This window comes from Hyla sarda, chromosome 1, assembly GCF_029499605.1.
Source record: "Hyla sarda isolate aHylSar1 chromosome 1, aHylSar1.hap1, whole genome shotgun sequence".
Lineage (NCBI taxonomy): Eukaryota > Metazoa > Chordata > Amphibia > Anura > Hylidae > Hyla > Hyla sarda.
Genome location: NC_079189.1, coordinates 576,326,161 through 576,347,603, shown reverse-complemented (window position 1 = coordinate 576,347,603; position 21,443 = coordinate 576,326,161). Strand labels below are relative to the sequence as shown.

The 21,443-nt window shown below is 41.4% G+C and overlaps 1 protein-coding gene across 9 annotated transcripts in view; it reads left to right on the top strand.

Annotated features, from left to right (window-relative positions):
- The window catches only part of NEDD4L (NEDD4 like E3 ubiquitin protein ligase), a 365,727-nt gene that overhangs the window by 298,534 nt on the left and 45,750 nt on the right, over positions 1–21,443 (top strand). For 8 of the 9 annotated variants that reach the window (XM_056544621.1, XM_056544679.1, XM_056544640.1 and 5 more), the window contains 9 exons: positions 1,106–1,167; positions 1,254–1,356; positions 2,652–2,818; positions 3,586–3,715; positions 8,041–8,214; positions 10,294–10,368; positions 13,374–13,433; positions 15,317–15,448; positions 16,626–16,745. In XM_056544621.1, the coding sequence (XP_056400596.1) occupies positions 1,106–1,167; positions 1,254–1,356; positions 2,652–2,818; positions 3,586–3,715; positions 8,041–8,214; positions 10,294–10,368; positions 13,374–13,433; positions 15,317–15,448; positions 16,626–16,745 (1,023 nt within the window). The remainder of the gene's footprint in view (positions 1–1,105; positions 1,168–1,253; positions 1,357–2,651; positions 2,819–3,585; positions 3,716–8,040; positions 8,215–10,293; positions 10,369–13,373; positions 13,434–15,316; positions 15,449–16,625; positions 16,746–21,443) is intronic. The other variant, XM_056544630.1, reaches the window with a different exon arrangement.

Sequence of the window (21,443 nt, the reverse complement as noted above, 5' to 3'; positions counted from 1 at the left end):
ACTCTGAGCTCCGGATGTCTGGGGTGCTGCAGATCAGACATCTTATCCCCAATCAGCTGACTCAGGATTAACCATTTCTTTTGACACTTTAAGTACAGTGATTTTCTGTGGGTCAGACTGGTGACCACATGACCCAGTTACAGTAATGAACCGTATAGTTGCAACTGTGCTTCCACCTTTTGACCAAGGCACAAAAGTGTCTAAAACACATAATAAATGTTGCACAGGTCATGTAAGCTAGCTTTTGTTTTGTTCTTTGCTTTTTGGGCAAATTGCACCAGAATTCTGGTCATAATGAGGGTGACGTGTGAGTAAACCCTTAGTGTGGATTGTTATCATTTGTAATAGAGCAGGGACCACCCATCTTTATTCACAGGTGTAACTAGAGTTAGGTGTAGGGGATTGAATCCCCCGGAATAGGCTGTCGAAAAAGTATGTGAACCCCGACCTCAGAGACATTTAGACGTGCGCTTATTATGCAGTTTATATTAGCTTTTGGCACATTTGGAAAATGACCAGAAATGTCTCAATTGTTCATGTAAAATTGAACTGTATCAAAAGGGTAATGACTTGCAACAATTTAACACTGATAATTGTGACTTTTCTGAGCACCTGCTAAATTTGGAAATCGATGCCGAAATCCATTGATGTGAGCATGATGTAATTATGAAGTGCACAGGAAGTCAGGAGACAAAGGACATATCACTTCTAGTGACAGAATTAACAAACCACCAGTCTGACACTGGTTGTCAGGCTGGTGGTCACATGACCAAGCTGCAGTAAAGAGCTGTATAGATGCAGCAGAGCTGGAATGAAACGGATGCACTACAGGTATACTGGAGTTTAGTGTGCATAATATGGCCCCAGAGTGCTTCTTTAATAAATGTGGGCCCTGATGTTTTATTCCACTATTAGTAAATTAATTAAATCTTTAATGCATTATATTTTATTATTGACTTCTCTGTATTGTCAAACAATTCCTGGTGTCCAGATTTATAGCAATACCATAGAAGTCATTCAATCCTTTTCAATAAATAATGTTTCGATGTTGTACAAAGTGAAATCCCCCCGGGCAAAAGTTAAAAATTAACCTTCTTGTTATCAGACAGAGGATCCCACAATGGAGAGGCCATATACATTCAAAGACTTTTTACTCAGACCAAGAAGGTGAGTGTTTCCCTAATGGACTTAGTGGGAATTATCAGCCGACCCTTCAGACTTGTTTGTTTACTCCTTTTTATTGAATTTTACAGCCACAAGTCTCGGGTGAAAGGTTTCCTGAGATTAAAGATGGCATATTTGCCAAAGAATGGAGCCCAAGAGGAGGAAACCAGTGAGCAAAGGGAAGAAGCCGAGGTAAAATAAGACTAATACATAGTGGGATCTTTTCATTCATGTCCAGTTCTCTAATAAGAGAGTCAATTCTATGCACAGTGTTGTCTACCTCTTATAAAATTCTAACTTTCTCATTGTTGGGGGTCCGATCATGAGGACTACTGTTAAGTGCTGTAAAAAAGGGGACGTGGCTCCTAATGGAATGGTCTCTCTAGGTTGGATCATTTACTCTATGCCCTCTACTGACAGTCTTTGTCTACATTGATACAGGCCAATGGCAGTAGAAGGGGAACAGTGCTCTTCTAGCCATAGATGAGTGATAGAATAGGGACCACCAATATCAAAGCCACAATGATGTGCTAGACACTGATAACACCCAATAGACCCCATTGACTTATTATAGGATCTGTTAGGTTCTGCTAAGGAGTCCATCTGCAGCGCCATTTTATCTGTTGAATCTGACAATCTGCATCAGATCTGATCAGGTACAGATGTGAACTGAGCCTTATATATTTGCAGCTAGTGGTTGACATATAATAGGCCATCAGTGTCAGATTGGTGGGGGTCTGATTCTCAGCACCCCCACTGATCAGTTGTTTTAAAAGGCCACACCTACTTTACTTGAATGGGACAAGGCTGCAATGCACTGGACAACCCCCTACTGATCTGATATTGGCGGCCTATCCTAAGGAAAGGTCAATAATACGGTTGTCTCAGAAAACATTAGGTAAAGGTCCCTCATTTGGGGCTTAATCAACTATCCAGAGCGGAGATCTCCAGAGTACCTTCTATGTCTACATCTTACGTAGACAGTCCACTGATGTCAATAGTTAACTGTAATACTTCATTTCTCCTGTAGTGGCACTGTAGGTGAATTGAACACTTGCAGATTACAGACGATCACTGGCGATCCAAGCAGTGGAATAACCTGTGATCATCTTATTTTTTGAGGCCTATCTAACATAGTGATTTTTCCATTCTTTCATACCAAGCTGTCGTATCAAGGTGCTGCTAGGCCCTGCAGATGATATTGGCTGCCATACAGTTTACGCAGAATAAATGTATAATTCCTAATGAGCCATTCAGTTTCCTGAACAGGTTGATCATTGGCTCTGAGTCAAACCACTTGATGACAATGGGCAATTGTTTATGGGTGTTTACTATTTCAGTAATGGCATTGGGACCTCCTAAAGGGGCAAGAACATATATGACAGGTTAGATTGGAGAGGTGAATGGGTCATTACCTGTAAAATTGACTTAGTTTTGGCTGGAATTTTCCCTTTTTAAATGAACTTTATCTTGTTCTTATTCTTTAGCATGCCTGGGATGTTGTAGACTCAAATGACAATACCTCTCCACACCAACAAGAAATGCCCGCTCCCCCAATGCCACCAGGATGGGAAGAGAAAGTGGATAATCTTGGGCGCACATATTATGTCAACCATAATAACAGGACCACACAATGGCATCGGCCAAGCCTAATGTACGTATCCCTTTTTCCCCCTAAAATTGTATGAAGTTCTTTTGAAAATATGCTTGGGTAGTGACCCAATGAATTAAATCCCTAGAAAATTATGTTAATCTCTGTATGATAAATGCTGAATTCCCCCATAACTCCATTCTACTTCAGAAACAACCAATATCATAGAATATTTTCTAGGATTTCTAGAAAAATCCACTGATGCTTCCTCTAGTTGAACTAAAGGAAGCCTCTGTAACAGGGAGAGTCAGTCTCTTGTTAGATAGAACATTTTGTGACCTCTGCAGTAGAGATGAGTGAAGTTAGTGATTCGATTCGTCACAAACCTCGCGGCTCGGCGGTTGCTGACTTTATCTTGCATAAATTAGTTCAGCTTTCAGGTGCTCCGGTGGGCTGGAGACTCTCTCCCAGGAGTGTATCGACCTTTTCCAGCCCACCGGAGCACCTGAAAGCTGAACTAATTTCTGCAGGCTAAAGTCAGCAACCGCCGAGCCGCGAGGTTCATGCACAATCAAATCACAGTAACTTCGCTCATCTCTACTCTGCCGTACTGAAATCTTGGATGTCTATCGCTGGCATCATTGGTGATCAGGTTTTAAGAGAATGGTTGTGACTTCCTTTCATTCAATAGAGCTCTCACAAACCCAGGCAGAAAATCACTTCCCTCTATCCAAGTTAGCTCTATAACATTTTAGTAATTACCCATAATGCCGCTCATTTTAAGCATCATCTAGGTTTTGTATTAACCATCTTTTCTTGCTCCTTACCAGAGATGTTACCTCTGAATCCGATAGTAACATCAGACACATACAGCAAGAGGCCCACAGAGTGTTCCGATCCAGGAGACATATCAGTGAAGACCTGGAGCCAGAACATGTAGACGGAACAGATGCACCTGAGGTAGGTTAAGGTTTGTCCTGGTTGGTTTCGTGTGGATCTTGGTTCCTAGCATGGAACCATCTGGCTTTAAATGTCATTTGGGAGGTCCAGCTGTGTAGGTAGCCCTGCTAGCAATGTTCCATGGGAAAAATGTGCAAATTCAGGTTCTTCCTGAAGAAAGAAAGCTAACCGCTATAGGTGGCTTCCATTTAAGTCAATGTCTGATCCATTTAAAGGAGATATGCGGTGGAAAAAAGTGTCTGATCGGAGAGGGTCTGACCGCTGGGACCCTTAGGATTTCGCATACAGGACACTGTGTCTCTGCTTCTCCCATATAGATAAATGGAGGGGTATGACACGCACATTAGAGGAGCAGAGCCTGAAAATAGGGGATAAGATTTTCTCTGCCGCATGCCTCCCTTAAGAACTTTCAAAAATGATTACAAATATTTCCCTAGAGTTTTCTTGCATTCTTCTTTTTTTGGTGGACAGTCCTGTAAATAAAAGCGAAAAAAAGGTTCAAGATTTATGCAAATTTCTAATAAAACTGTTAGCGTTTCTGCCATAGGACCAATGCCAATGTGTTCTCTGTACAGTGCTATAGAAAGCAAAAATGAAATGGAGCCCAAAATGGGTTTGCTGTCTCTGGTGATTACCCTGATCACCCTATCCCTGGTCCATCCCTTGTCCATCCCTTCAGGGAAGGGTTAAAAAACCAACCTAGAATCTTCTGTCTGAGATCACGGGTTAGAGAAGTGACCCTGCACCGAAATACTCCTCATCCAAACTCCGGTTTTGAGACTTGATGGTAGGGAGGTTGTCTGGTTAGGGCCCCATTGTAGTGGTTTACCCAGCCTGGCTATAGTGTCACTCCAATGGGGTCATTTTAAGCAGCTAAGTCTTTGGTCATGAAAGGTTGTTGGTTTTTTCGGTATATGAAAGGGTGTTTTCTTTTCCCAGTTGTTCTCTTATTTGTTCTGGCTCTAGACAGAAGGCCTGTTCTAAAACTGCTTGACACTGACACCTTGATGGATCTGTCAGTGGTCCTGTCATTCACCGTGGAGACTTTTTCTGTTTTGATCTGTACACTGGTGTATCAGGTACCAAGCTGGCACGTAGAAAATCCATTTAAAGAGTCCCACTCCTGGCTGATTCCTTGTTTACAGCTTGCAATATCACTTGGAGGTTATTGCAAAGCGGGGCTAAAGTCGCTGGCGCGCAGCTTGTTCATCTGCCCTGTCTCCTGAATACAAAACATCTCGCCCATCTGATAGACCGGGCTTATTACTTGCAACATACAAAGCGATAACAGCAATGACAATTAACAGCTGGCCTTGTTTTATGTCGTGCTGCGAAGTCCTATAAACAAATCATCAGAAGGACAGAATATCACTGTCCAAGGAATACCAAACATAGACTGGTATATATAAGATGGTTTAGGATCACATGGCCTCTTGGAGACCATGTGATCCTAAAGAAATAAAACTCTTGAGTAACTTTGGAAATACTTCACTTATCCCAAACAAAGTAATGTTTTCATGTCCATACACATATTTGGGTGGTACTTACTCTCATTAAAAAGATCCATGATTTATATTTCAAGCAATGCCTCATGGGACAAAATCCTCTGTGCAAATCCTCTGTTGCTAATATACAAATCTGGTCCTTTGCTCAATGGAGGTGGGAGTCGGCTCTCCGAGCTTTCCTGCCTCCGTCCCCTCTGCTGCCATATGTCTGCCCGTCTCTGGATATGCATATCCTCTCAGAGCGGTCAAGTTGGCATAGGCTTCCCCATCATTAGGACATTGGTGCTCTAAAGAGGATATGCATATTCAGAGATGGGCAGGCATATGGCAGTAGAGAGGATGGAGGCAAGGAAGCTCAGAGAGCCAAGAGCTCCTGCCTCCATTGCACAAAGGAGCATATTTACATATTAGCAATGGAGGCTCTAAGTCTACAATGGGACCATGGATCAGAGTGAGTAATACATAATTTCACTTAGGTTCACCTGCACTATAACCCTGTATAGTGTCTTTAGTGCAGGTAAACCAGCTGTCAGTTTCCCTTTTTAACTTGTGCCCCCCCAAAAATTAAATAAAAAAAAAATTCAAAAGGTACAAAAGATTAAAAATGTCCAATCACACACAAACTTCTGATGTACTGCATTAAATTACTATAAAACACTCACTAGAATGTACGCATTAGAATGTACAATATACCAAAAATAAAATAATTATCTTCACCAATTTTAGTTCTTTTCCGGCCCTGTCCACTTCTGTGCTAAAAAAAAAAATCTTTTGTACCTTATGTTGATCACCCATGTACAAAGACTGAGTCAAAAATTAAGGGAGGGCGATACATTTCTGTCTAAAATTGTGCCTAAGTGATAAAAGAGCAGAGCGAGTAATACATAGTACAGTGAAACCTCTCCCCTTATGCAGAACAGATTTCAGTCTACCATACATCATTCATAGTGATTCAGAATGTTGGAGGACCCCTTTTCAGTAATTACGGGTGGTCTTCACTGTATTTGTTTAGTTATCCAACATTTGCTGAGGATTATTGCTTTCGATCTCTGATTTGACTCCTTTCTAGATTTGGGTCATTGACACATGTCCCACCAATGGAAGGTGGTAAGACATTTATAGTAGGGCCACCTACTGGATGAAGTAATGGTGTCAGCTACATAAACAAATATCGCAGACTTTACTGTCATGAATTGTAAGGTCACAGACTAAATAGGAATGACAAGGAGACGTGCTCCAGACCTCTGCCTTAAATTCCAGTGTCATCTCTCTGTAACCTTGGAAAGATTAGTCAAGTAACTATGTCCCAGGCGCCTGAAATAGACTGTACGTTTTATTCTACAGGGACATTGTCCTTAGCTATCCTCTATAAGCTCCGAAAGATCTAGTAATGCTTCTGACTATCCATCATTGAAAGGCACAAACTCTAGATCATGATCTCCCAACCTGTGGCTTTCCAGTTTAAAATCTATTCTCTATCTATGGGATAACGGATAACTAGCTTATCTGTGGGGTCTGATTGCTGAGAACCCCCACCGATTACAATGACGCCACTAGTGAAAGGAGTGGCAGTGCACTTGCTTGGCCACTCCTCCAACATAGCCAACCTCTCTGCATTGTTTTTGTAGAGAATGAATGGAATATGCACGCGGCCGCTCCATTCACTCGAGGGGTCAACTGATCTCTGTTTTCATGATCTGGGCACCACCCCCCCCCCCCCCCCCCGATCAGCGCTAGTTATCCCCTATGCTTTGGTTATGCTCGTGATTGCCCTTTTAGCTAGTTGCTGGGAACAGCAATTTTCTTGTTTATGTGAAGTCAGGGAAGGGGGCATGTTATTTTCAGATTGGGGTTCCATGGAGATGATTCTGTAGCCTAGCCTTCATCTATACAGTGCATACAAAATCACATAGGATTAACCTCCTACAAAAAAGACCGAGTGGCAAGTGACTGGCTTTAAAGTCACCTCCAATTGGTGTGGTTTTCTACTGGACCTGTTGGGCCTATAAGGCTAGATTCACAGTGGAATCTCCAGCCTTAAAAATTACGGTCGGAGATTCAGAATCAGTAGGTGCTAGGAGCGTGCAGACTTTGCCGTCCCCATAGACTGTAATGTCTCAAGCATAGATTCTTCCTGAAGAATGACCGAGACCATTCTTTTGGTGGTGGAATATCCGCCACTATAATTCTGTAGTGTGGACTTTACAGCTGAATCCAATCGTCAGCAATAGGATTCTGCTGCACGGGAATTTCTGAGTGTAATTTCTAAGCGGAATTACACTGGTAAATTCCATAGTGTGAACCTACCCTTATTGTGTTATAGCCTTTATTTACATAAAGATTCTTTGGTCTCCTGTTGATGGTCCGGCACATTGATGGCTGTCATTGGAACCACTGGTGCTGCTTTTATTGACCATCAGAGATGCTTGAATGTTCAGGAAATCTCCTTCCAGTCCTCAAAAACGTGCATTAACTAGTCAGCCCTACACAATGGAAGTGCCCGTTTAGATTAAACCTATTTATTATACGGACTTGAGAGAAGCCGAGTTTATTTTAGGACAAGAGCTGCACTGTGGACTGTATTGTCATCTTTGTCCTTTTGTGGAGTAAATCACTATAATTTGCCTTGCAGAACTCTGATCAATATTTCCACTCTGTTATCCATAGAACTATTTCAGATGATTTCTGCACAAAATAAAAGCATCTCACCAACTATTGTGAGCCATTGACTCACATCTATTTTTACTTAGCAAATATTGAAAATGAAGCAAGTGGCTAATGTCCGTGTCTGATATTAAAGCTGGTTTGTTCCTTCTGCAGCCATGGGAGACCATTTCTGAAGAAATGAGCCTGAGCAGTGACACTCTGAACGCATCGCTGCCGCCACCTGCCTCTCCAGTCTCCCGGGCCAGCGCTTTGGAACTTTCTGAGGAGCTTAACCGGAGGCTACAGATTAATTCGGAGTCCAATGGGGAACAGTTCAGTTCACTTATTGTAAGTAGTAAGATTGCAGTTGGCACACATCTGCTGCGCCACCATGACATGCCCAGCCTGCAATTACAACTGTGTCAACAAATTACAAGTAATTAGGATTCTGAAACTTACAATCTACTGAGATCTTCACATCATCCCAGCAGAGCTTTAGCTTCTCCTGCTCCTCAGTCATCTGACCCTTTCCTATCTGTGATGTTTTGGCCTTTAAAAGGGTTGAAAAGATTAGAAAAACATCATTGCAGCGCCATACAACCTGTCCACTGAATTGGAGCAGTAGGGAGAAGCGCGCTTCAGTCCCTGGCTTGCAGCCATCTCCAGCCCCGGAGTCTATGGCCCATTCAGAGAAGGTGGACAGATATCGCCATAAGCCTGGGAAACAAGTGAAAAATTTTGATCGGTCAGGGCCTCGGTACTGAGGAGTAGGGAGAAGCACATTTAACTTCCTGGCTCGTAGCGATCTGCAGCCCCAGAGTCTATGGGGCCATCCAGAGAAGTTGGACAGATATCGACGCAAGCCTTGGAGACAAGTCAAAAATGTTGATCCGTCAGGGTCTTAGTACTGATCCGCAGAAGGAGTAGGGAGAAGCGCGCTTCACTCCCTTGCTTGTAGCCATCTGCAGCTCCATGGAGCCATCCAGGGAAGCTGGAGAGAGATCACCATAAGCCTGGGAGTGAAGTGCCCTACCGTACACTTCTCCTTGTCCGTTCTCCTGATTGGTGGATCAGCACTGAGACCCCCACTGATTAAAACTTTTGAAATGTCTCTGCACCTATTTTGTGCCAAAATCATGCCAAATCATGATCTCTGCGGCATAGATTTGCAGAAAGAAATGAGTATAAGTGATGTCACTTATTGGTAAACTTCTGCACGGAAACCATGTCAAATAGCCAGGATGCAAATTGGCCCTATTATGTCTTAAAGCAAACCAAATCCACACTACCCTAAAACCCATAGGGGGCCTCATATTTGTGATGTGGATGCTGAACTTTCAGCTTCTTTATCTACCACAGTGTTTCCCAGCCAAGGTGACATCAGCTCTTGCCAAACTACAACTCCCAGCATGCTGGGAGTCGTAGTTTTGCAACAACAGAAGGCACCCTGGTTGGGAAACACTGATCTGCCATGCGAACATGCCCTAAAACTATTATGTAAACCCAATCTTATGATCTCATTTTTGCTTAGTGCATTGTAGGAAAATCTGCTTTTACATGGAAACCATCAAAATGTAGGTTGGCTGCTGTTGGAGCTTTTAAAAAAATGAAAATTGTGAAATGTATTAATTAAATACATTTAACAAAAATTAAAATAATAATAAAAATGTTTTTATATATGTGTTTGTGTATATGTATGTGTATATATATGTGTGTGTATATATATATATATATATATATATATATGTATAAAAATACTGGGAAAGCAGCACAACACAAAAGCAAAATTGCAGAAAAATAAGAGGGTGCAAGCGACTAGTTGGGTCCGGTGTAAGACCCCAATCCAGGTACAGCAATACAAGATAGTTGCAGCACTCCAAGTGTAGAAAAATAAAAAGTGACTTTATCCACAAATACAGGTGCAACGTTTCATCTGCCCATGCAGAATGTTTGAATAAGGCTGCATGGGCAGCTGAAACGTTGCACCTGTATTTGTGAATAAAGCCACTTTTTTTTTTCTACACTTGGAGTGCTGCAACTATCTTGTATTGCTGTATATATAATTTTATTTTATTTTAGAAGGAAATTTTTTATTACTTTTTAGATTAAAAACCTTGTGGTAAAATTGAAGATTTTATTTTTTATTTACTTTTTTTTTCTCCAATGAGCTGTGCCAGAATTTAGTCCCAGGGATTATAAATACTAATCATAGACACCAAATTTTTTCTCTGCTTCAGCAAACAGCTTGGGAGAGACAAAAGGTAACATTTATTCGCAATACAACCTGGTGATCTTTCTTGAAAACACATTCTTCCTTAATTCAATAAGGAATAGTAGATAGGGCATTCATTGTGTCTGTTTTGGATGTTCTCATTAATTTTGACCATTTTCTAAACATTGAGAGAATTTCTGTAATCTGTTTTTCAGCAGAGGGAACCGTCCTCGAGACTGAGGTCTTGCAGTGTGACAGATGGCGTTGCGGAGCAGGCTCATTTAGCAATGGTAAATCGGAGTTCGCATCACTTATTTTCTGTTATTTTTTTTTCTTTCTTCTTCGTACTCTGATGAGCTTTTTCCTGTGTAAAGAAAGCAGATTTCTGAAAATTATTTGGCTTTGACATGGTGTTAAATTTTCAGTTTCCTCCTTGATGGTAGTTACGGTGATATCCTTGGTGGTTTGGAGTCTTTGTTTCTTCCATATCAATTTAATTACTGTACTTGATTTATCCAATCATATCAATTTTATTGCAGGGAATTTATAGTTCTGCCATTGAAAAGACCAAAAAACTGAACCAAAACTTAACCATTCCCGTAGTCTAGTTGATGTTTTTTTATAGGGTGCTGTATAGTCAATGGGGGGAGATGTCTCAAAACCTGTCTAGAGGCAAAGTTACCGAGTTGCTCATAGCAACCAATCAGATTGTTTCTTTCATTTTTGAAAGGGCCTTTAAAAAATGAAAGAAACGATCTGATTGGTTGCTATGGGCAACTGGTCAACATTTCCTCTGGACAGATTTTGATGAATTTCCCCCAATGTGTATACCTCGTACACTTAGTGGAATCTGTTTAGCTCATTTTATAAAGGGGTTAACTCAAGATGGGATTATTACCTTTTTACTGGATAGAGGATAAGGGCTCGTTTACACTGCTGTTGTGCTCTGCTAAAGGGAGCTCTGTCATGGTCAGTCCATCAGAAGGATGGGAGTTGAGTGGAGAAAAAAATACTGCATTTTTTTTCTCCACTCATCTCCTGTAAAATATTGGACACACGCCGGACCTCATTCATGTCAATGAGGTCCATCAGGACCCTGCAGTGTCAGTTGGGCTTCAACCAGTCATGGGTCGGAGCCCAATGGCCATCTGAGCTTAGCTTAAAGGGGTACTCCCCTGCTCAGCGTTTTGAACAAACTTTTCCGAACGCTGTAGTCAACGCCGGGAGCTCGTGACTTCATAACCCCGCCCCTAATTATTTCATGCCCCCCCCCCTCAATGCAAGTCTATGGGAGGGGGCGTGACGGCTGTCACGCCCCCTCCCATAGACTTGCATTGAGGGGGCACGGCTATGACATCATGAGCTCCCAGCTCCAGCATTCGGAACAGTTTGTTCCAAACGCTGAGCAGCGGAGTACCCCTTTAACTAGCTTATCAGTGATGGTCTGATCTCTGGATTCGTTATAACTTTCAATCTTGGGATAACGCCTTTCATAAATGATTTTTAGAGCTTAAATTGATTGTCCACATTAGGAAAAATTAAACAGTGTTAGTCTTCTGTGTACTGTATGTGCAAAGAAGACTTAAAGATCCTAACCTCCAGAACCCAACTTAGCCGCCTACAGGGACTGGTCACTCTTTATGGGTGGTTATATAAGTCCAACACCATGACAGATTCTCATCAAGGTTTTTATGGAAACAACATAATAATGTTTTGTTCTGTCGTTCCCTCTACTTGTTTCCCTTCTGTTGGTACGTTACACGTTTTACTCTAATAACATATAGGACTTATATAAGGATTATGGGGGGAATTTATTAAAACCTTTGCAGAGGAAAAATGTTGACCAGTTGTCCATAGCAACCAATCAGATCGCTTCTTTTGTTTTTGAAATGGCCTCTGAAAAATGAAAGAAGCAATCTGATTGGTTGCTATGGGTAACTGGTTAACGTTTCCTCTGCACAGGTTTTGCTCTCCCCCATTGTGTGAGCTAGGTGCGGCAAACTAGTTTGTAATTGAAGACTTATCTAATTGTCTTCTTAAAGATCAATATGTCTTACAACCGCAAAACTGGAAGATAAAAAATAATAATAAAAATAATAATTTGAAGTTGAAGAGTGAATTAAAGAGCGAATTACTCAATGGTTTAAAGCCCTTTGGATGATAGTCTTATAGATGAAGTGGACCTGAAGTGGGTATCTCCTCTTCTTTTATACCCTACTTTAAAACGGACACAGATAGCCCTGTAGCCAATGGGAAAAAATGACAGAAGCAGCAAGAGGAGAATATGTTGAACTCGTGAGAAGCGGTGACGAGTCGACTACATTATTAATAGCCTAACTGGAGATTGGACTTTCATGATGAAAGAAGGAAACAAAGAAAGTTGGGAGGTCACAGAAAAAACAACTCAGAATCAGAAATTTCCTAACCTGAGCATTGTTTAGCTTTATTCTTCTGTAAAACTCATTTCAAAGTGATGATCAACTTTTTGAAATGTGCCACGATTAACCCATTTGTGCTTTTGGCACACCAAAGACAAGACTCTTTTAAATGGCCTTTAATTTCCATGTCTGCTTTATTAGTTGCATTAGTTTTTTCCCTTTTTAATATTTAAAAGAGTTTGGGGTTGGAGGAAATAGAAAAAAACATACTCGCCCCCTATAACACCACATGGCCAAGCCCTGCTGCCAAGTGCTTCCTTTTCTAATTTCAATACATAGGAAATGCCCAATCACTGGCTGTAGCAATATGTTGAGAGGAGAGCAATGGTAATTTTATAAGTTGTTAAGGTAAATGTTTTGGAAAATTAGTTAAAATTTTTATCGAGATGGATGAAATTCATTCAGGGCTTGGGTTGGGAAGTTGACATGTTGACATCTGACCGATGCCTCATCATAACACTTGTATTTGAGAGCCAGTGTTGGGCAATTATGCTGTCACTAGTTGGTCATTAGTAATTCCTATCACTCACGTATCACTCTCTCAGATTTCCGCTCATCATACTTACAGTCTCCTACTCTTTCCAGGAACTCTCCCAGAAAAAAATAAAAATAAATTTGGCCCACGCTGGACACATGGCCCTTGTTGGTTGACGATTACATTAAGCATTAGAGACAATCTTGAAAATTTTACGTCTGTTAAGAAATCAACCCGATCAATGACAATCTTAAATTATTTACCTAATTATTTGTGTCAATCTAACCCCTCCTCCTTAACAATTCACCTTCTCGGCTAACTCTAACTCATTCCTCACATTGACCCTGGAGTTTTATTTAATGGTCACGTTATCATTCAACAGCCCAGCACCCCAACGGGAAGAATGCGGTCTTCAACTGTGACTGGTGGAGAGGAATCCACGGTAATGAATCTATGCTCTGTAGGGTTGGTGAAGAACAATGGTGACCAATGGCCAGATCATCAGTTGTAGGCTTGTTAGACCAAATGGGCTGAAATTCCATTATGCATATAATATTTCAGAACTAGCCATCACATTGATTTGTTGTTTACTTCTTGTCATTTTATTCAAGTGTACGTCTCTATTTTTGGTTTATATTTACCCGATGACAATGTTAAGTTGTTGACCTTAAAATGTATTCACAAGTCACTACTATTAGTTAATGCCAACAGTGTAAACTACCTTTTAACTTTGCTTTACCAAGGCATAACTATGTTCAGTTTGCAGTTTGTAGACCACCTATGTAGCCCACGTGTAAGGCACTACCATCAGAGACTCCGATTGAAGCCTCAAATGGCAGTTCTTTAAAACTGATGCAAAGAACAGGCTCTATGCCGTGCTATTTATCCCATGAAATGTTAGACATTGTGACGGAACACCTATAGACTCAATCGGTCAGTCATGTAACAGATTGTGCACTGACTTCATGCTTTCCATTGTAATGGAGTCCATGACAGCAGTGTAACATCTTTCCAATACGTTATCCTATTTTCACCGCCTATGTTTAGTTTTCTTAGTGAGATGGTAGATTCCAACTTGTATCTAACTTTTAAAAACAGATAAGATTGTACAGGTTCATAGAGCTGTTGTTCTTCTACTTGGGGCCCAAATTAATCCGGGTCCGACTTTTTTTTTTTTTTTTTTTGGGGTGGTGGTGGTGGTGGTGGGGGGGGGGGTGTCTGACAGCTGGAACCCAAACTACTTTGAGGGTCAATGGATGTGTATGTAGAAGTGCGATGTATGCACAGTCACCTGGATATTAGTGGATGTGATGGGAACATTTACAGGAAGAGCCCTCGTTTTGGTTCCTTATTGATTATACGGGGACCTTGTCTTTTGTATCTGGGGGTCAGAACTTTTAGAAATAGATTTAAAAGACTATTATTTGTTTTAGAGACGCCCCTATTAAATTTAGAATTCATGAAGCAAGCACTACTCTTATCTACAGGCTGCCTTCAAGCTCAGTGCCATGATACATGTCAATGGAACTGATGTGCAATACAATACAGACACAACCCGCGGACGGGTGTGGTGCTATTTTTTTGGTGATAGCATGTGTGTATTTCTAATTCTGGAGAACCTTAAACTTTCGCCCATCATGGCTGACATTTAAGTTCACCTTTTGAAAACCAAAGAAAATAAAAAAAAATGTTTATAAACTTGTTTTTGGTATTAGAGAGCAATTCCTGTCACTTCTGAGATTACCATCAACGATACAGTAATACAGTTTTATTCACTTGTTTTTATTCTAAGCCTCACTCCCATCATGTTTCAGTATGCAAAACAGATTTCATACTCTTTCTCCTGGGTGCAGGGAGAAATAAGATTGTGGCAATGCATTACTCCTGCACTGTGTCCCCTCTATTCTCAGGATCAATGACAGTCCCACCAAAATGTAGACTACCCTAATGATACTGCATCACTTCACAACAGTGTTTCCCAACCAGTGTGTCTCCAACTGTTGCAAAACCGCAAATCCCACCATCCCCAGACAGCCTTTGCTTGTCCAGGTATGCTGGGAGTTGTAGTTTTGCAATCGCAGGAGGCACACCAGTTGGGCAACACTGCTTTTACAAAAGGGGAAACCTCTTTAATTACTGTAATACTGCCCCCTAGTGAAGAGAATGTTAACCTAAACTACTACGGAATAATATCTATATCTGACTGGTTTTGCTCTTTAAGATTCAAATTGACAGGATTTAGGGAGAACAGGAATATTTTCTATAAATTGTTGTTGCGTTTTCCTAATGATCACAGTATGGTAATAATTTCTTGCATACAAACAGCCATCGGTGGCCTATGTACATACCACTCCGGGTTTACCGTCAGGCTGGGAAGAAAGGAAAGATGGTAAAGGACGCACATATTATGTCAATCATAACAATCGCACCACAACATGGACCCGTCCAATTGTGCAGGTATGAAGATCCATCCCAGGCAGATACATTAGCACTTTTCCCATCTGTGTTACCTTTAGTCCTGGTCTTATCAGGGATCAATGATATTGGGGATCGAAGGGATTTGGGATTTTGTTTGCTCTGCTTTGTGTGGTCCAATAAACTATCAACATCAGTGTCCATATTCTAATAGACCTTAAAGGGGTACTCCACCGAAAAACATTTTATCCCCTATCCAAAGGATAATCTCCGGGCCGGCAGCGGTGGCGTCTGGAACTCGGAGGACCCCCCCCCCCCCCTCCATTGATGTCTCTGGGAGGGGGCGTGGCGGCTAGTACGTAGCGGTTACGCCTCCTCCCATAGACAGAGTTCACTCCGTGCACGGATTACTGGGCTGCCGTGCCGGAGATCGTTATGCTGGGGGATAAGATGTTTTTCGGTGGAGTGCCCCTTTAAAAGACTATAATTGAATGAGGAAGGTTTGTCATAGGGCTACAGACAGAGATGTACTACACAAACAACATCAGCTATAGCTTAGGTCCCTAACTGGGACAGAAGGAGTTCCATTATACAATCTATATATTAAAATAATCCTAAATCTTGCAATTCCCATTTTGGCCACTAGGCCTAAAACTAAGCGGAAACTTCCTGTTCTGTACAGATAATTTCCCAGAAGTCTCCTCCTTATCAGCACAGAAAGCATTACAGTGAAAGGTGACACCAATATACTGAGGTACACACAATGGCAGTTGCTCGCACATCAGCCTACCCCTCCCTGTAGTTTGAAAGAGTCACAGAACATGCCCAGACACCTTTGCCATTCATGTCAATGGGATAGCTTTAGTCTAAGGTGGCCTATGACTGCTGTAAAGCATATTTCTAAATGCTGTTTAAAACTGTTCAGGCAAGATGGCTGCCCCCATAATAGTGTTCAAAAAATAAAATAAAAATCAGAAATTTTTTGCAACAGCTAGAGGCACACTGGTTAGGAAATAGTAAAATAGAGGGTTTTGACAGTTGGAGAAACCTTTATAAGTAGTGTTTCCTAAGATGGTGTTCTCAAAGTCCCCAAGGGGGTCTACACTAGGATGGACTTGGTGTTGGTTTGGATTATTCTTCCAGTCGAAGCTCATTCTTCTTTTATTGATGGTATTTAGGATTGCTGGACATTGCTAACTATGTTTTGCCTCTAAACTAGCACGCTGAAGACGGTGCGGTGGGATCCACCTCAAACAGTAGCAACCATCTGAGTGAACCTCAGATCAGGCGGCCTCGTAGTCTCAGTTCCCCCACAGTTACTTTATCTGCTCCACTAGAGGTGAGATTGTGCCTCATCTAATCTGGACCTTCTCCTCTTCTTCTTCGCTTATCAAGCCACCGCAGTCTTATTTTCATTGTCTAACTTCGGCAGCGGCTGACGGCCTCTCGGGCCTCTCTTCTTCTCGCTCTTCATGCTTTATAACGACAAATCTCTTCTCATCTGGTTTCTTTGGTTTCATTCATATGCACTGCGTAACTTTCCTTAAACTACTTCTTAATGCGTATTTTGTTTAAACATTTTGTGCTCTCATGTTTGTACCCTTATCTGTACACTTTTCTATGTACTGTATGTTGTGTTTGTTGGTTGGATTCTTGTATATGTGAATTGTCCTGTGTTGGGTTAAAGGAAAACTATTGTGCAGAAAAATGTATCCCCAATTCAAAGGATTAGGGATAAGTTTTAGATCGTGGCGGGTCCGACCGCTAGGACCCATCGAGTTCTCCTGCACCGCACCCCGGCAGTCCCCAGGAACAGCATGTGTGGACCCCCCCCCCCCGCACAAAGCTCACATGCACCCTCCATTTATCTCTATGGGAGAGCTGGAGATACACCGTTCGGGTATCTCCAGCTTTCGCATAGAGCTACATAAAGGGGGCGAGTTAGCCGTCGCTTTTCACGGGAGTCAACACGCCCTGATCATGGAGGAAGCAGGGGTGCTGTGCAGGGGATTGCGTGGGGTCCCTGCGTTCGGACCACTGCGATCCAAAGGATAGGGGATACATTTTTCTGCAATATAGTTCTCCTTTTAATATTACATTTTTACATTTCAATGTTAAGATTTGCAATGTTCTTTTAATTTATTGTTAAATTTATGTTTGTATATTGGTCTTCATTAATGGTATTTCTTAAGGACATACTACCAAATTCATGGGAATACACAGAGAAAAGTTACCTCCAAATAGTCACCTTCAAATTATGGCTTCCATCAGGAGTCAAGTCCTGGGAAAGAAGTGTGGGAACTCACCCAAGATTTCTCCCAACTCATGGGCTGGTCCTGCAGGAGTCCTGCTAAAGGGAACAGTGTTCCTACTTTGGAAAAAGAATAGGAACTCTGTTCCCATGCTTTCCTGCACAAAAAAAGATCTAGTTGGTACTCACCCAGTTGTGGTTAAAATCTTTGACTCTATTCAGTCCATCTTAAAAATGTCCCCGTAGAGAGTCTGTGGTCAGCACAAAGCTGAACCTTTTAGCCTCTCTGCCAGTTCATTCAGCGTTGTGCTAACTACCAGGAACATTGTAAAGATGGACTGAATAAAGATTTTAACCACAACTGGATGAGTGCCACCTTTTATCTTTTTCTACTGTATTGCGATTTTTGCATATTGTTTTGCTAAAAGGTGTGCACCTCCCTTTTGGTTTTCGTTGTACCTCTCTGCACCTGAGGGTTTACTAGATGGCTTTTGCAATAGTGTCTGCCCATACCTTTCTCTTAGCCTTACTGATGATGGTTGTTTCCACCATAACCCACCCTGGGATAGTGACACCTGGTACTTGGGTGCCTTAAAGTGGCCATACACATTTGCCGCACCCACTGATTTTGGTGGAACCAGAGGCCAATTTTATGTATAGTAAGTGTTTTCGGGTCAAAAAGGGATCAGACATGATGAATTTCTTCTCAAGGGAGATAAAGGGAAATAAGGTGTTACCAGCAGCTTATGAACACCCCCTCAAGGCCCCCAATCACATTGGTGGAAATTCGTGCAAACCCCCAACTTCTTTAGGACTTACCAACTGTGTAATGTGTACAGTGGCTTCCCAACACTCCCCCAACAGATGATATCAGGGGCGAGAAGGATCGGGGGTGAGCGTCATCCGACAGCTTTTTGAATGTGTATGGCCACCATTACAGAATTATATTGGGAAATCTTTTTATCTGTTGGCAACGTAGTGCTGATAGGAACAAGTATGGGGTCTACAGAAGCCCCTGAGACAGATAAGGTGTGAGGCCCATAGAAGCTTAAAATACAGCCTAAAAACCATTTGGTTGGATTCGTACGATCTGGGAGAGAATAGGTAAGTTCTTGAATCCCTGGTCCTTTCACTACATGTGATGGAAAAATGAGCCCTGTGCCAACAAAAATCGGATCACATAAAGGGCATAAGAAATGTGAAATCCATTAAAGGGGTACTCCGGTGAAAACCTTTTTTCTTTTAAATCAACTGGTGGCAGAAAGTTAAACATATTTGTAAATTACTTCTATAATTTTTTTTTAAATCCTTCCAGTACTTATTAAAGGAAATTCCTTTCTTTTTGAAACACTGATGACATCACGAGCACAGTGCTCTCTGCTAACATCTCTGTCCATTTTAGCAATCATGCATAGCAGATGTATGCTAAGGGCAGCATGGTGGCTCAGTGGTTAGCACTGCTGCCTTGCAGTGCTGGGGACTTGGGTTCAAATCCCACTAAGGACAACAATAAATAAAGTGTTATTATTATTATAATAACGTCAGCAGAGAGAACTGTGCTTGTGATGTCATCAGAGAGCATTCCAAAAAGAAAAGAATTTCCTCTGTAGTATTCAGCAGCTAATAAGTACAGGAAGGATTAAGATTTTTTAATAGAAGTAATTTTCAAATATGTTTAACTTTCTGCCACTATTTGATTTAAAAGAAAAAAGGTTTTCACCGGAGGACCCCTTTAACGACTTGTGTTGCAATATGCAGCAGCTTTAAGGTATCTCAAGTCTACCAAAGAATACTAAGAATATGCTTCTTAATCTTTGCTTGTCTGTGATTGACCCTACCATGTGTAATCCCCATGACAAGTCAGATGATGTCATTGGAGTCTGGTGGGGGGGGGTGCCCATTTAAACCCCCATCCTTCTGGGTGCAGTAGGTGTTGTTGGAGTCAGGATCTCTCACTCAAAACAATGGGATTACCTGCATGTTACAGTCACATTGCATTGAATGGAAGGTTCCTAGTCTGACTCCGTCCAATGACATCATCTGAGTGTGAACCTTTAACACGTATTATTGTATGTGGATATAATATGGAGGTACTGTTGAATATTGTAGCGTAATATTGTAGTTACTGATCTCGTACTGATTCTAAGTCAGAGAATCTGTTTCATGCTGTTCTCATGCAGTGCTGCATTCACAGTTGACTTTTTTCCCAGCAGCCCCTGCCTTTTAAGTGTCTATGGAGAGCATATGGCGCTCCCATAATGCTCTGCAGCAAACAGTATTCCCATTTTAGTAGGACCAGCTGATTATTTATTATAGAGTTTCACATCCGGTGTGCCTCCAGTTCTTGCAGAACTACAACTCCCAGCCAGAGGCTGTCCTGCCATGCTGGGAGTTGTAAGTTTTGCAACAGCTGGAGGCACACCACAACTTAAGAAAAAAGTGGTTCAAAAGCACATCTCCAGGTAAAAAAAAAAAAAAAAAAGTTTATTTTCTACTTTATTTAATTCAGCCATAAAATAGTAAATAAAATCCACACAACATAAAAACACTACACATCAGGCCTGACGTGTTTCGGTGTTACCACCTTATTCATTAAAAAATATTAAAACTGGTTGGGAACACTGATCTGTTGTGCCCAAAGAATTAGATTTCGGAGGGGGAAAAAAGGATCAGGCATGTTGGGAGTTGAATGTGCTCAGTCCTTTGTTCCCAGGAGTGTTATGGGGGTTATCCCCTGTGCACAGTATAAGACTAAACCAGCTAATTGTTGACAGGTCTGACCGCTGGGACCCTCATTGATCAAAAGAATTAAGGTCAAATGTCATCTCAATGAATCAAGGTCTTAGTTAATTTCTATCCATTGTTTGGAATTACCATAGAGAGTGAATGGAGCGGAGGCTTGGCATGCATTCTGTCATTCCATTCATTTAGGTGACCTTCGGACTTGTGATGGGTTTGGGGTCCCAGTGGTCGGACCCCCAACTCACACACCTATGATCACCTGGTTATGCTCTATTCTGTGGATAAGGGATAACTTTTAATCCTGAGACAACCCCTATATGCTACTAGAGGTATCCGGCAGAAGCATTTTCCCTTCTATCCCCTATAAAGACATGTAACATAACCCACGCTGAGCATGTGTTTATATGGGAGGGTTAAAGGGGTGCTCCGGGGGAAATCTTTTTTTTTTTTAAATGAACTGGTGCCAGAAAGTTAAACAAATTTGTTAATTACTTCTATTAAAAAATCTTAATCCTTTCAGTACTTTTTAGCAGCTGTTTGCTACAGAGGAAATTTTTTTTGGCTTGTCCACAGTGCTCTCTGCTGACACCTGATGCACTTATCAGGAACTGTTCAGAGCAGGAGAAAGTCATCCCCATAGCAAACCTATGCTACCCTGAACAGTTCCTGACACGGACAGAGGTGTCAGCAGAGAGCACTGTGCACAACACAAAAAAGAAATTCAAAAAGTAAAGAATTTTCTCTGTAGTATTCAGCAGCTAATAAGTACTGAAAGGATTAAGATTTTTTAATAGAAGTAACTTTCTGGCACCAGTTCATTTAAAAAAAAAAAAAAAAAAAAAAAAAAAGATTTCCACCGGAGTACCCCTTTAAACAAATAGATATTGAGCTATCTGAAGTGTACGTGTAACTTTCTAAGAAACATCAACGCAGTATTCTTTAAATTCGGCAGAATTGTGAATGCAGCTCTGCAGTATGATGCAAGTAGTGGCTCAAAATCAGTACACGATAAGTAATGTATTACGTTAGTTTAAGCATGAAGGT